The sequence below is a fragment of the Vitis riparia genome, chromosome 17 (assembly GCF_004353265.1).
Source record: "Vitis riparia cultivar Riparia Gloire de Montpellier isolate 1030 chromosome 17, EGFV_Vit.rip_1.0, whole genome shotgun sequence".
Classification (NCBI taxonomy): Eukaryota; Viridiplantae; Streptophyta; class Magnoliopsida; order Vitales; family Vitaceae; genus Vitis; species Vitis riparia.
The window spans coordinates 17,851,210-17,865,329 of record NC_048447.1 but is presented as its reverse complement, the minus strand read 5'-3'; the positions used below and the strand labels follow the sequence as shown (position 1 = coordinate 17,865,329).

Sequence of the window (14,120 nt, the reverse complement as noted above, 5' to 3'; positions counted from 1 at the left end):
CAAAACAATTTTTATATTTTTAATTATTTCTTAAAATATTTTCAAAAATTAATTACTAAAAGGTCTCTTTTTATAAGTAAAAAAACATTAAAAAAATATTTTTTTGTTTTAAAGAATAAAAAATTTGTTTTGAGAAGGGTTCCAAACGGGCGATGGAATCTAGGAGTCAACTATCGAGAAGAAAATCAGAATCCTTTTAAAATATTAATTTGTTTTTTTGGGGATTATAATGTGGCAATAAAACTAATTTAAGAAATGTAATATATAGAATTAAAAAAATAATAATTTTTTTTTTAAAAAAAAAACAGTCGATATGTATCCCGCCACTGAAGGAAATAAAGAAACAAAAATGAGAATAAAAAAAAAAAAAAAAAAAAAAGCTGTGGGCATTACTTTGCCCGGTTGTCTCTACCTCAGACTTGACTGTTGCTTTAATTATGGAGTGGAGTGGCTAATGCCTAAATCATTGACAGGAAGTGAAGCTGAAAGAAATCATTGAGAGAGAGGGAAGGTGAAACAGAGAGAGAGAGAGAGAGAGCATGAAGGAGGAGCATCTGGATTACGTGGTGGTGCCGCTGGGTCTGGCGGTGATGGGTGCTTACCACGTATGGCTTTTCATCACTATTCTCCGCTCTCCCAGCCGCACTGTCATCGGCATCAATGCTCAGTCTCGCCGACAATGGGTCTTTTCCTTGATGGCTGTAAGTTCTCTTCTCTCTCCCCGTTTTTTTTCAAATTCCAACTCATATTTGCTTCACAATTCCCCAAAAAAAGAAAAAGAAAAGCGTACGGTGCTGTTCGAAGCCTGGTTATCTCAATTGTTTTAGTTTAGTAAGCTGTGTGCAAAACATGGTGCTGTTTTTGTGAGTCTGTTTTCTGGTTTCTTGGTTTCCTTGATCTATGGAAGATGCAGAGAAAGTTGGAGAAAAATAAAGGGAACAAAGGTTGTTTATTGAAGACCTTATGTCCCTGTTTTATCTGATCTACTTGTTTGGGTTCACTAGCTGCTGATGCTACTCATTGTTGTGGAAATTCTGCTGCTTTAACTCCATCTTTTTTGTGGAAATTCGAATATTCTAGCTGATTCATTCTTGATTTCAGTAGTATATGAGATTTTCCAGGAAAGTTGGAGAGGAATTCAGAAACTACCCACAATACAATAGATTAGTTCTTGCTGTTTGATAACACTGGGCCTCCAATCATGGCAACCCAGAGAGAATTTTGTTTTATTTTTATTTTTAATTTTTTTAATGGAACTACAGAAGACTGCCAGATATAATGGGTAACAAGTTTTGCAATTGAATAACACCTTACCCCATTGCTTCGTTGCAACTTTGTGCTTTGCAGTTATACGGTCTCTTGGACACATCCGGGCCCTGTCACAGTACTGTTGAGTGATTTGTGAATCTTATGACTTAGGCTTGGGTTGCTATAATGGCAGGCAAGAGGGTGCTAGGGAGAAGGCCTCTGCCCTGAGTTTTTGGTGACTATTATACTCTGCTCCAAATTATTGTTAGGGGTTTTGTCTTTCTTAAGCAGTCTTTAAAAGTACATTGCCCCAAATTGTGACTAACTTTTTAGTTTATAATCTACAAACTTTTCCCTAAGTGTTCCTGCTTCCCCATTCCCCTTTCCCCTTTCCCCAGAGAAACCTAACAAGCCATCGAAGAAGAACATGATTTCATTAGAGATTTGATGACTTCTCTTTCTTGTAGGAAACAAATCTGAAATTATTCCAACTTCTAACAGCTGGGCTATTATGCGAAAAATTGGTTTATTGAAAGAAGATATGGTAAAACATAGATTAAATCGTACAAAGTGATAGAAAGCTAAATTGGTAGTTTAGGCCTTTCCACAGGCTAGGGCCATTGATTATTGAAAAACTTTGCTCCTACTGCTAGGATGAACTCGATTTAGGTCCAATCATCTCTGGTACTGAGCCTGGATTGCTTATATTTTCAGTTAGATGTAAAGGATGCTTTCTTGCATGGTGATCTTCAGTAAGAAGTGCATATCATGTTTACCTTAGGTTTTAAAGTGTTTAAAAGTGGGGAGAAAGTATGGTATGCTACTAGAAGAAGCCCATGAAGCAACCATGTTGATTTTTAATATGGTGCTGACTGGTAATGGTCCAATTGAAATTTCATCTTTGAAGGAGTAGTCAGGAAGAAAACTTAATTGGAGGACTTACAACCCTCATAATTCCTTGGCATTGAAATAACATGGTTTGCTGAGGTATTTTTGTTTTAGAGAAACTTGAGTTTAAGGGTGGCAACCTGCAGGCAGACTCCTTTTACTAATCAAGGGATGTAATTGATATTGATAGAAATGTTGAGATACACATCTCTTACTGGACCTGATAATTCTTATAATATGAGTGTGATTAGTCAGATATGCATTATTGTACTTCTTGTCATCTCAAGGCTGAGTATCTAGTGGTTTTTAAAGTCTGGTTCGGGTGAGGGAGTTATGCAACCAAAGCATGGCCATTGCCATATGCGAGTGGAAACTTATGCAGATGCAGGGTGGACTGATTTTTATTCTATGAGAGATCTGTCTTGGCATCACACCTCCATGTGTTGAAACCTTGTAACTTGGCCAACTGATGAACATTCAGTGATATGAAGATTAAGTGCAGAAAGTGAGTTTCAAGCAGTAATCCTTGGGTTTCATGAAATCCTATGGTTGAGAATTCTTTTGGAGTTAGGCATGGAAGTTTAGTTGCCTATGAATTTGTATTATGATATTTTTCTCAAGGAGATAAAGGTGGAAATTTAGTTGCCTTATAATTTATATTGTGATAGCATCATAATAGGAGTCAGCATACAACTGGAATTATTATTATTATTATTATTATTTTTTTCTTGATGGGAAAATAAAAAGGATTTTTTAAAAGCGTCTAACAGAAAGGGGGTACAACCTAAAAACACCGGTAATAAGCACACTAAGGGAAAAAGAAAAGCAGATCAAAGGTATCTTCTGCCTAACACGTCAACAAAATCTAAAAAGAACCAGCATTAAGATCTGATGAAGCTAATGGCTAAGAAACAAAGCTTGTAAAAAAGGTGTTCTTCACTGGCAGTTTTGGATTTTCCTTGGCTTTGAAATTTCTTCTGTCTCCTTCCAAATGGATCAAATTATGCCCGAAGGAGCAAGACTCAGCAGCCTTCTTGTCCTTATCCGAACAAAACTACCGTTCCACCCCAATGTTTTCATAAGCTGGTGTTTATATGAATTTTCTCTGTCACGCCTCTAGAGCAAAGAAATTAATTTTAGGAGGTACCAAAGGAATCGAAATTTCCCTAGCAAGAAAAAAGAAAAGACCTTATTAAGTCCAAAAGGCTATGGAATGAATTACACTTTGTTAACATTCAGACCATCTCTTACGATCTTTTCTCACAACAATGGATTGGAGAAATGTGTTCACCATCCCCAACTCTATATCATGGAAGCCTCTATGAAAATGAGGGGATTAGTGAGCAACCACCAAGATCACCTAGAGGGGATTAGTGAGTCAATCACCAAGATCACCCATCTTTTCAAAGATCCACCACCCTAGCATGTTTTTGCAAAAGCATTTTAAATGTATTCAAAAAGGGTCTTTCAATTGATGCTCCCCACACCACATGTCAAACTTAAAATTTGTGCAACAATCGTTTACTACTGTAACAAACTTATTCTAATGAAGAGCTTCACACCCTTTTCTAATTGCCTTTCATAGGCCAATCTCATACCCCTCCTTATTGTCCTTAGAGGTCTAACTATTCTCTTCCTCCCAAAACATATCTTGGGTGACTATGCCACACACGTGATTTTGCCCAATCACAAACCTCCAAAGTCACTTCCATATTAAAGCCTTTTTAGAAATAGAAAGAATTCTAATCCTGAGACTTTTCCTTCCTTTTTCAGAGCAAATAGTAGGCCACTTAACTAGGAGGATCTTTTTCTAAAAGTTACTGCCCCTCACAAGAATCTCAGTTAAATCTTCTCTAACCCGATCCTTACTACTCGTGGCATCAAAAACACCGAACTAAGGTAAATTGGTGAAGCAGATAGCTTTTAATGAAAGTAAACCTGCTCTCTTTGATAGATATCGTCTTTTCCAATTGAGTCTTTTTTGAGATTTTTTTTTTCTACTAAGCCCCAAGTCACTACTAATTTGAAAGAAGCACCCAAGAATAAGTCCAAGTAAATGGGAGACAACTTCCCCTACTTACAGCCATGGATTGAAACAAGTAAATCCACATTTGCTCTTCTCTAAATTAATTGTCAACTCTGTTATCACTTCAAAATAAAAGAGAACCTAGTTCTCATGAAACAATCGTGTATTAGTCACATCATAGAAAAACCAAGAATCATCATGGAGAACAAGTGAGAAGTATCCACTCTTCCTCTACTCTCCACCCTCACCCCGCTTTGAAACCTCTTATCTAGTCTCCTCTTCAAGACAAACAACTTAAGGCTTCCATGACTAACACAAGCAAAGCAGAGGAAAAACAATCCGTCTTTCTCAGACCCCATGAGCTTGGAAAAAGGCCTATCAAAGACCCATTAACCAACTTAGAGAAATAGACTATATAGATGCAGAATTTTATCCACCTAATGCATTTCTAATCAAAACTTATTTTCTCCATTATAGCTAGCATAAAGATCCCAATTAACATGGTTGAAAATTTTCATGATATTTAACTGTTAAGCAACCCTTACTCCCTAACTCTTCAACCTAGAATCAATGACTTTGTATATGATACGCACCACATTAAGAATCTTTCTCCCTTCTAAAAAATTCATTTTTAGCATCAAACATCACCCAAAACTTTCCTCAATCTATTTTTCAGCACTTGACTCTACAAGCCCTCGCCAAACTAATGAGATGGAAATTCTTAATGTTCTTCTCTTTTCTTTTGTTGGGAACAAAGACTTAAGGGTATGTTTGGTATAGGCGATGGAATGGAATAGCTATTCCACTATTTGGTATTCCTTATATTCTAAGGAATGGCTATTCCATTTCTACATAACCTTATTGGCTTTAGGTTTCTTAAGAATTCTAGCTAATGGGCCAATGGGCCAATTAAAAAAAAATAAAATTAAAAAATATCCTTAATATAACATTCAAGATCTTTTTTCAATATGCTTTCTCATGAAATTCAACAAAAAAATTTATCACTTCATGATGAATTGTTTCCAATTTCCTACTAGAAGGCCACGGAAAAACCATCAAGGCTTAGAGCTTTACACCCATCCGAGACAAGAAAGAGCACTTCCCAATTCACTTCATACACCAAATCAAACTCTTTAAAATAGATTCCATCATAACTAAGCCTTCTAACCCTTGAATCCAAATACAACCTCTTGAAAAAATCGGTGATCACTGCATTAATTTTTGAAGCCCCTTAAAGCCACACACCATTCACCCTTACTTTACTAATTAGGTTACTCCTCTTATGAGCATTAACAACTCTGTGAATGAATTTGGCATTTTCATGCCCCCTTTTAAGCCACAAAGTCTAAGTTTTCTATTGCCATAAGGCTCTTCCATATCAACTAGAATTTGAATTTTGTCAATTGAACTTCTTAAATTTTACCTTTTCCCTGTAAGATTCCTCCCCTCTACTCCCCCATTCCCTCCACTCCCACAACCACCCCCACCCCCCAACTCTCCTTGTTATCCTAGAAATGAATATAATCCAAAGCACAAGCCTTACTAACAATTACACTACCAATATCCGAGAATATGAAACTAGAGGAATCCTTAAACTGATAACTTTCCCTCAGTTCTTAACTAGCTTCCCAAATTGTCTACTTAAGCCACATAATTTCAAATATGATAGGATTTTTTCTCTCCCAATACTAGTGCAATCAAGAAGGATAGGATAATGCTTTGAGATCTATCTAGGTAGATCACATCGAGATACATCTAAAATCTCTCTTCACAATCTAGAAAGGAGAAAGTGGTCTGAACATGATTTAGAATTTTCATCTTAACTTGCGCACCAAGTACAATGATCTTTGACCAAATGGTTATCCTATAAACTATAAATGTCAATAAACTTAGAAAAATCCCTTACTTTTAAGGACATTGTAACACAATTGCTATGCTCATGAGGGGGTTGAATCACACTAAAGTCAGCAAGAACACACCCATAGACCCTTAATAGCCCCTAACTTCTCCCAATGTTCCCTTCTCTTTGCTCCCACCACATACCATACATTATAAAAAACATTTAAAGGAAACCATCCTCTTGGTCTTTGAACTTATAGGACAGGGGAAAGGTTCCCTCCTCCATCTCCAAGAAATCCAAAACCTTATTTCTAAAACATAACCAATATCTCATTGAGCTCCTGGCATTGAATGGCTCGCTCCCAAACTTCTTACTAACTATTAGAAAATCACCTCCAATTTAGTCTCTTATATAAAAACCAAATCAACCTTATGATTTTGTACCAAAGCTTTCACAACCACCATCCCATCCCCTACTCCCAAATCCACGTTAATTATACACCAACTAGCTGCCTGAGAGGAGCGTTAGAAAATACATTATGCTTTTAACTTGTATATAAGAATATTTTGTAGAGGGTTGATCGGTTAAGAGAAACTTCTATCCTTCATTCTTCTATTTTTTATTAATTTGCCAAACAAATTGTTGGAGTATAATATTTACATTGTGGGCCTAAATCCTAATAGATTAAGCTTTTAGGAAAGTTGCTTACTCAACATGGTATTAGAGCAGGTTCAGAAACGTTAATCACCATCCTTAACCCTTTTTCCATCATCCTGCGCTGGAAATCTAGAAATGCCATCTGCTGCTGCTGCCGCTAATATGGTGTTGCTGAAATCTCTGGTTTTCAATCCCCCGTGTTTCCTAAATCTGATATCTCTCTATCTATCGTGGCTTCTTCTGCACTGCCTGGAGCTAATACCTCTGTCACTAATGTTAAACTTAATGACTTAAACTACATTCTCTGGTCAAAAGCAGTTGAAATTCATTTGATAGCGCAGAGGGAAGTTAAAATTCTTGCATGATTTTTCTTCTCTAACATGCTCAAAAGGATTATGATTCATGGTGAAAGGAAGACACTATAGTCATGGAACAGTATGAAGCCTCATATTCCTTTTACCACAATGTCTTTAAGTATGACAAAGAAAATCTGGAATGCACTTAAACAAAGGTTTACATAGGATTAAAATATATCCTGAATTTATTATTTGTGTTCAACCATATTTTCATGTCAACAAGGTGATGATGCACTAAGTGAGTGTTATGGGAATTTCGAAGGATTATGGGAGGAACTCAATATCTATCATCCTCTAATAAATGGCATGGATGTACCTTGTTGACAAAGAAAAGTAAATTCCTATTTGGCTTAATTCTATTATGAAAGTTTCAAGTATAACATTTTAACAGATCAGCAACTGCCTACAGTCAACAATGCCTATTCCGACCTTTAGAGAGGGATTATAGTAAGCTTCTTCTTTTCAGCCCACAACACACATGAAGCTTGCCCTAATTTCTCCTGCTGGTCGCAGGAGATGAGTTATTTCTTAGTGTGGTTGTGGATGCCGTAGAGGTGGAAGAGATAGATATTGCACTCATTATGAACACGACAATCATGCATCTTAGAAGTGTTGGGTGAAGTTTGGAAACTAGCTTGGGCAAATCAAGTCCATTATGATCATGTGGATAAATTATATGCTTTAAAGGCTCCTGGCTCAAGTAGATGTTAGTGTTCTTTGTGTCCATTAATGTCCATTATGATATGCTGCTACTGCAGTTTCTGCCTCTCATGTGCAGATATGGAGCTGCATAGTAGGTTTGTTAGAGCATGATGTACATTGTAGGCCTAAATCCTAATAACTTAAGTTTTTAGAAAACCTTATTACTCTAGACAAATTGAACTTGATGATCTACCAATGTATTAAAAGCAACCCTTTCTTCAAATAGAACAAGAAGATTTTGTTGTTAGTTTCTCACCTTGACTGAACAACCGTGTCTTTTCTTCCACCTCTAGCTTTTCTTGACATGGTTTCATTTCTTACTTGGTTGTTCTTGGTATCGTATCAAAACTCATCCATTTGCACTACACTTAATTTTTATACATAAAAAATGGTTGGTCTTGGAGCTTTGTTATAAAAATTTCTTCGTTTTTGTAGGACTATATATCCAAACCATACTCTAGATGCAGGTCCTCACTTCATGCATTTTACATTGATTTTCTAGGCAATATCCTCTCCTACAGGGTAAGAGTCACCTTGTACCTTGTGGTGGTGGTGGGTGAATACGTTAGATGCAAGTCCTCACTTCATGCATTTTACTTCAATTTTCTAGGCAACTCTCCTATAGGGTAAGAGTCGCCTTGTGCCTTGTGGTGGCGGTGGGTGGGGGGCTAGTAGAGAAAAGAAAAATGAACCCTAACCCCTCACCCCCACTCTTGAATCATATTCCTCTTTCCTTCCTCCCAAAAATAAATGTCTAACTATGCCATTGCTTTACTATGTCAACTTTTTTTTATAAGTATGCATTCAATATTAAGTTTAAAGTCACTAGAAGGGTTAAGAAGAAAAGACTCTAAGAAAAACAAAGGACTATAGCAGTAAATAGCTAATAGTAGCACCTTGCACAAAAGATTCTATCGTAATAGATTCAAGAAAACCAAGTACGGAAGAATACTGTAGTCCTTACTGACCAAGTTACATGAGATTTGAAAGTGATTTCTTTTAGTTTCACCTCTGACAACTTGACCCTTTTAGGGGTTCTCTTTAAAGGTTCCTAAATCGTGCTCTATCCATTGCACATCCCCTCCTATGTCATGTTTCTTATGGATAATCTTTCTATGATGATGAAAATAATCATATTTGGGTTATCTCTTGGCTATACACATTTTTCCACTCATTTTAAAATATTGTTCTCTATGAACATCATTTATAATATTCTGGTACTTCTATCATATAATTTATTTTTCTCTTTAATTTATTTATTTTTCTTTCTTTCATTTGGGCTCTTCCTTCACAAATATGTAGCTCAATTGGTTCAAGCGTTGGATGTCAACTTGAGGCCATGTGTTTGAAACTTTGAGTGTAGCCAACCTGCCAATAACAATGTTTTGAAGAGAATTATACCCCTAGTGTTGGTGCTAATAACAAGAAATATTTAGGAGTTTATAACATCTTTCAGTTTCCAATTTTTGGTTTAGCAACAAATAATTATAAGGGATTCAAATGGTACTAACCAACTAGATTCAAGTTGTAGGTTTTTTTTTTTTTTTGCAACTTTATACAATTGCAACAAATAATAATGAGGATTATTTTATACAATTGCCACCAAAAGTTTGGTGGGTCATGAATATGCTTTATGAATGATTGGTTGTGCTTTATAACTTTACAAGGAAAGGGTGGTATTTTCTTTCTTAATCATGATATGTGGGTGCTCAATATTCATCTTTTATTCCATCTTACATATTCTTTCTTACAATACTGGCGTTGTTGCACATGTCATTGTGACCAAATTATGATGTTTTGTTATTTACTTAGAAAAATTTACAATACTAGTGTTCTTTATTTGATAGAAATGGAGAGGGCTTGGAGGTTTCTCATCTTTTGTTTGTCGATGATACTTTGGTGTTTTGTGGGGTCACTCCTAACTAAATGACTTACTTGAGTTGCTTGCTTATGTGGTTTGAGGCCATTTCGGGTTTGAAAATTAACTTAGCTAAGAGTGAGCTCATTTCGGTTGGAAGGGTGTTGAATGTGGAGGAGTTGGCTTCCTAAGTTGGTTGCAAAGTGGGTGTGCTCCCGACCACTTATTTGAGGCTCCCTCTAGGAGCTGTTTCATAATTCTGTGGTGGCTTGGGATGGGGTTGAAGAAAGGTTCCGAAAGAGATTGGGAATGTTGAAATGACAATATATTTCTAAAGGAAGGAGGTTAACGTTGGTAAAGAGTACATTAGCTAGCTTGCCAATCTATTTTATGTTTTTGCTTCGAATGCCGAGGAGAGTTTGTTGGAGGTTGGAGAAAATTCAAAGAGACTTTTTTTGGGGAGGTGAGTTTTTAGAGAGTAAGCCTCATTTAGTGAAGTGGGCTATCGTTTGCTTAGACAACTTGGAGTTGGACGCCTTCACTCTCTAAATAAGGCTCTCATTTGCAAGTGGAATTGATGCTTTGCTATAGAAAGGGATGTCTTATGAAGAGAAATTATTAATGGTAAATATGGGGAAATAAAAGGGGGTTGGTGCTCTAAGGAAGTGAGGGGTAGCTTTGGCGTTGGGTTATAGAAGGCCATAAGGAATTTGTGGGAGTTTTGGAAACATAAATTGTGTGATGATGAGCCTTTATGTGTCTTGTACCCTTCCTTATTTACCCTAACTAGCTCTAAAGAGGCTTGGGTGGTAGACTTATGATTGCATTCTAATGAGAAGGATGTTTGGATTCCTAACTTCTTTAGACCTCTCAATGATAGGGAGATCGAGACTATGGAGTGCTTTTTGTCAAGACTTTAAGATAAGGCAGTGGATGTGGATAGGGAGGGCAAGGTGTTTTGGGCGGCGACAAAGAGTGGATACTTCTCTGTTAAGCCCCCCCTATTAAGTCCCTCTATTCTACCCTTGAGGCGGTAAGTGTAGAACCATTCCCATCTAGTGTAGCATGGAATGTGTGGGTTCCTTTGAAGGCAAGCTTTTTTGCTTAGGAGGTGATGTGGGGGAAAGTTTTGACTTTAAACCAATTACGAAGGAGGGGTTGCTCTTTAGCCAATAGATGCTTCTTTTGTTATGCTCATGAGTAGTCAATTGATCATATCCTCTTGCATTGTGGAAAGACAAAGGTGTTGTGGGAACTCTTGTTCTTTGTGTTCAGGGCATATTGGGTGATCCATTCTATGGTTAGAGAGACCCTTTTAGGGTGGCATGACTCTTTTATTAGAAGAAAGCGTAAAAAAGTTTGGAGGGCAGCTCCTTTTTGTCTCTTCTAGACAATATGGAAAGAGAGAAATAAAACATCTTTCGAGAATGTGGAGCTCTCTATTCAAAGGCTGAAATTCTTGTTTTTGTGTAGCTTGTTATCTTGGACTAATTTGTTTATAGAAAATACAACTATGTCCTTAGTTGATTTTATTGATTGGTTGGGGTCGGATTAATGGAGGGAGTATTTTTGTTTTCCCTGTCCTTTTTGGCAGTGGTTATATACACAATGTGTACTTTGGTGTGCCCTTTTTGGCACTTTATACTATTGCGATTTACTTAATCCAAAAAAAAAAAAAGAAACAAAATTTGTGGATTTTGTTATTATCATTGAAGGGAAGTAATCATTGATTAACATTACCAGTCACATGTGACAATGATCCATGAAAACAGTAGGGTCTGTCTTTGACATGTTAGTTAATATGATCAAACTATGGTGGTGATGGTGATAATGGAAGTGGTATTACCTATTACCTAATATATGCTAAGGGTTTCATTAGTTACAGGTGCAACTTCTTTCTTGGATTGAGTTTTTTTGCCAACAGGATAATCCCTGTTTCTCTGACGCATTTCATACTTTAATTATTGAGTTACTGGCTATCTAGGCTTTCTATAGTTACTATCTAGGATAATTCATTTTCAAAGTGGTATACTTTTTCAAGAATTCTCCTTAACACTCAATTACAAGTAAAAATTTCAGTTTCTAGTGATAACTCCATTATGTTAATTTTAGGATCCCCTGAAGAATGGTGTTTTGGCAGTTCAAACTATACGCAACAACATCATGGCGGCTACACTTTTGGCAACAACTGCCATCACTCTTAGTTCACTGATCAGTGTTTTTGTGAGCAGCACCTCCAAGTCTAGCAGCACAGCATCAGTATTAGTTTATGGAAATAAGACTTCCCTTGTCTCTTCAATCAAATACTTTTCTATCTTGCTGTGCTTCCTTGTTGCCTTTCTTTGCAATGTGCAGTCTATCAGATACTATGCCCATGTCAGCTTCTTGGTTACTTTGCCTACATCAATGGGCAAAAGAGATTCTATTGAGTATGTTGCGAGAAACTTGGATCGAGGAAGCATTTTTTGGTCCCTTGGATTGAGAGCATTCTACTTGTCATTCCCTCTCTTCCTCTGGATTTTTGGGCCTATACCCATGTTTGTCTGCTGCTGCATAATGTCATTTATGCTCTATTTCCTGGACACAACTACCAGTTTCACAAGGCATCTTCATAGCCACTCAATCGAAGAGGAAGTGCAAGCCAAAGAAAATGGGTCAGAAGAAAATGGGTCAGTCAGTCGATCAGCGTAAGTGCTGTTGAAAACTAATGCATTCATCGTTTGGTGAACTTTAGTTAGAATCTAAATGGAAATTTTTGTGTATGAATTAGGTTTTGTAGGTTCCTTCCTGAACTCCTTCTAGCCTAAAAATTGTCTTTTGGCATTCATCCACTAGTGTGTGCGCTTTCCCTTTTTTTAAACCTTGTTTGTATTTAAATTGTAAGAAGACGTGAACATTTTAGAAATACTTTTCTTGCTTTTGAGGGCAAAGATCAAGGAATTGTTTATGCTTTTCAAAAGAAAGAAATGTTTTCCCGAATGCCCATGCAACAATGAGCTATTAGATTGGCAAGTCATCTAATTCTTGAATTCATATATTAGAGATTTGTATAATTATTAGTTCATGTTTTATGAGAACTGTATTGATTTCCCCTTTTCCAAATATTTATCATTCTAACATTTCCTTTATTTTATCTTGCATCCTACAGTTAATTGCTCCTTAATTTAGATATACAACCATAGTCCAGAGACTCCAGACTGTACTCTTGAAAATAGACTAGTAACTTTTCAATGAAGGATTTTCATGAAATAGAATGATTAGAGTCAATGGGTCACCATAGTTCAAGCTTGCTGCTGTATACAAGGCATTGTTATCTCAAGGTTCTAGTCATTCAGGTTTTAATATTTCTGGGGCTGCTTGCTTCATCTCAGTTTGTCCATTCAGTGGTTCCATATTACCTTGCTGTATCTTAGTCTTTGTTCTTCATTCTCAGGGAAAACATTTTTGAGGACTCTCAGCTCTTTTGCCCTCTACTTACAGGCAGCATCCCAATTTTCGTTGATTGATTGCTCTTGAATCAAATGTCCCAGTTTCTGTAAGCTTGGGCCCCGAGCCAAAATGTTGTCGCTTTCGCCCTCTGCAAGCATTCCGGGATCAGACAAGTCTGCAGAAAGCTGCCTTGTCTGTTTATGCTTGTCAGAGAATGCTGTCTTCAAGCTTTCAGCTCTGGGTTTTTTTTTGTTTTTTTCATCTCCCTTCAGCCACACAAGTCCATGGCTTCCATTTCTGAAAGATACCATTGTAAAAAATTCTGAAACTACTAATTTCTCCTCCATTCCCACCTGTTCTCTTCCAGTGGATGATATGTATGCCTAACATTGCCAATCATTTCCAAATCATTCATAGAACTCATAAACTATCTTGGTATTTCCTCTTTAACAACATTTAGTTCAACAAAACCCCAAACCGCAGAAGAAAAGATAAATAAAATAAGTAAAGAACTTGCAATTCATTATTCAATGTGACAAAATCTGCACTGCCCATAATGGGGAGGAAAAAAAAGGATAAGAAGAGGAGGAAAAGCAAATGGGGTGTGGGCTGATTTGAAGAAAAAGTTCCATTTACTCCGATTATGGGGACAGGGGTGACATGCCATGACTTAATTAGAAAGCATGCAAGTGTCCCAATTCTTCAGAAAAAGTCTTCAATATCTTTTCCACTGTCACAAGAATTTCATAAAATTACTCATTAAAAATATGAATCTATCTAAGGTACCCAACAGTACTTTTTTCGGTACCCACCTTTTGTCACATATGATTAAATCATAATTTAATTTGTTTATATTTTTATATCTTAATCTCATTCAGTTGTACTTTTAGCTTATAATCTACGTTTGATAGTACATGGGTAACACGTAATTTTGAAGTTCGAAAATTTGAAATTTTAAGCATATTGCATAATAACCTCCTTCCTTATGCATCTTTGGAAAGAGACTAATCAGTAGAAGATTTGGTTGGACAAGATGGGATCTGGTTGTACTCTCTGGAATAATTAAAAGTAAAAGCCAATTAAAGTGGGACATCTGAAGCCAAAAGAGTGAAGCTG

The 14,120-nt window shown here is 36.6% G+C and overlaps 1 protein-coding gene across 2 annotated transcripts; it reads left to right on the top strand.

Moving 5' to 3' along the window:
* The first annotated feature begins 421 nt into the window (after positions 1–421).
* Positions 422–13,431, top strand: LOC117934402. 2 transcript variants are annotated; one of them, XM_034856060.1, is made up of 3 exons: positions 422–701; positions 11,688–12,262; positions 13,009–13,431. In XM_034856060.1, the coding sequence occupies exons 1-3, from the start codon at positions 540–542 to the stop codon at positions 13,079–13,081; spliced, it is 810 nt and encodes a 269-aa protein (XP_034711951.1). In that variant the 5' UTR covers positions 422–539; the 3' UTR covers positions 13,082–13,431. The 2 variants fall into 2 exon arrangements, with proteins under 2 accessions (XP_034711951.1, XP_034711952.1); XM_034856061.1 differs by lacking the exon at positions 13,009–13,431 and adding an exon at positions 12,724–12,910 and having other exon boundaries at positions 423–701.
* The last annotated feature ends 689 nt before the right edge of the window (positions 13,432–14,120 follow it).

Excerpts from the sequence above, each read along its gene's own strand:
- LOC117934402 (XM_034856060.1), top strand. The coding sequence starts at position 540 with ATGAAGGAGGAGCATCTGGATTACGTGGTGGTGCCGCTGGGTCTGGCG. Across the intron at positions 702-11,687 it reads GGGTCTTTTCCTTGATGGCT|GATCCCCTGAAGAATGGTGT; the intron begins GTAAGTTCTCTT and ends TGTTAATTTTAG. Across the intron at positions 12,263-13,008 it reads GGGTCAGTCAGTCGATCAGC|GGAAAACATTTTTGAGGACT; the intron begins GTAAGTGCTGTT and ends CTTCATTCTCAG.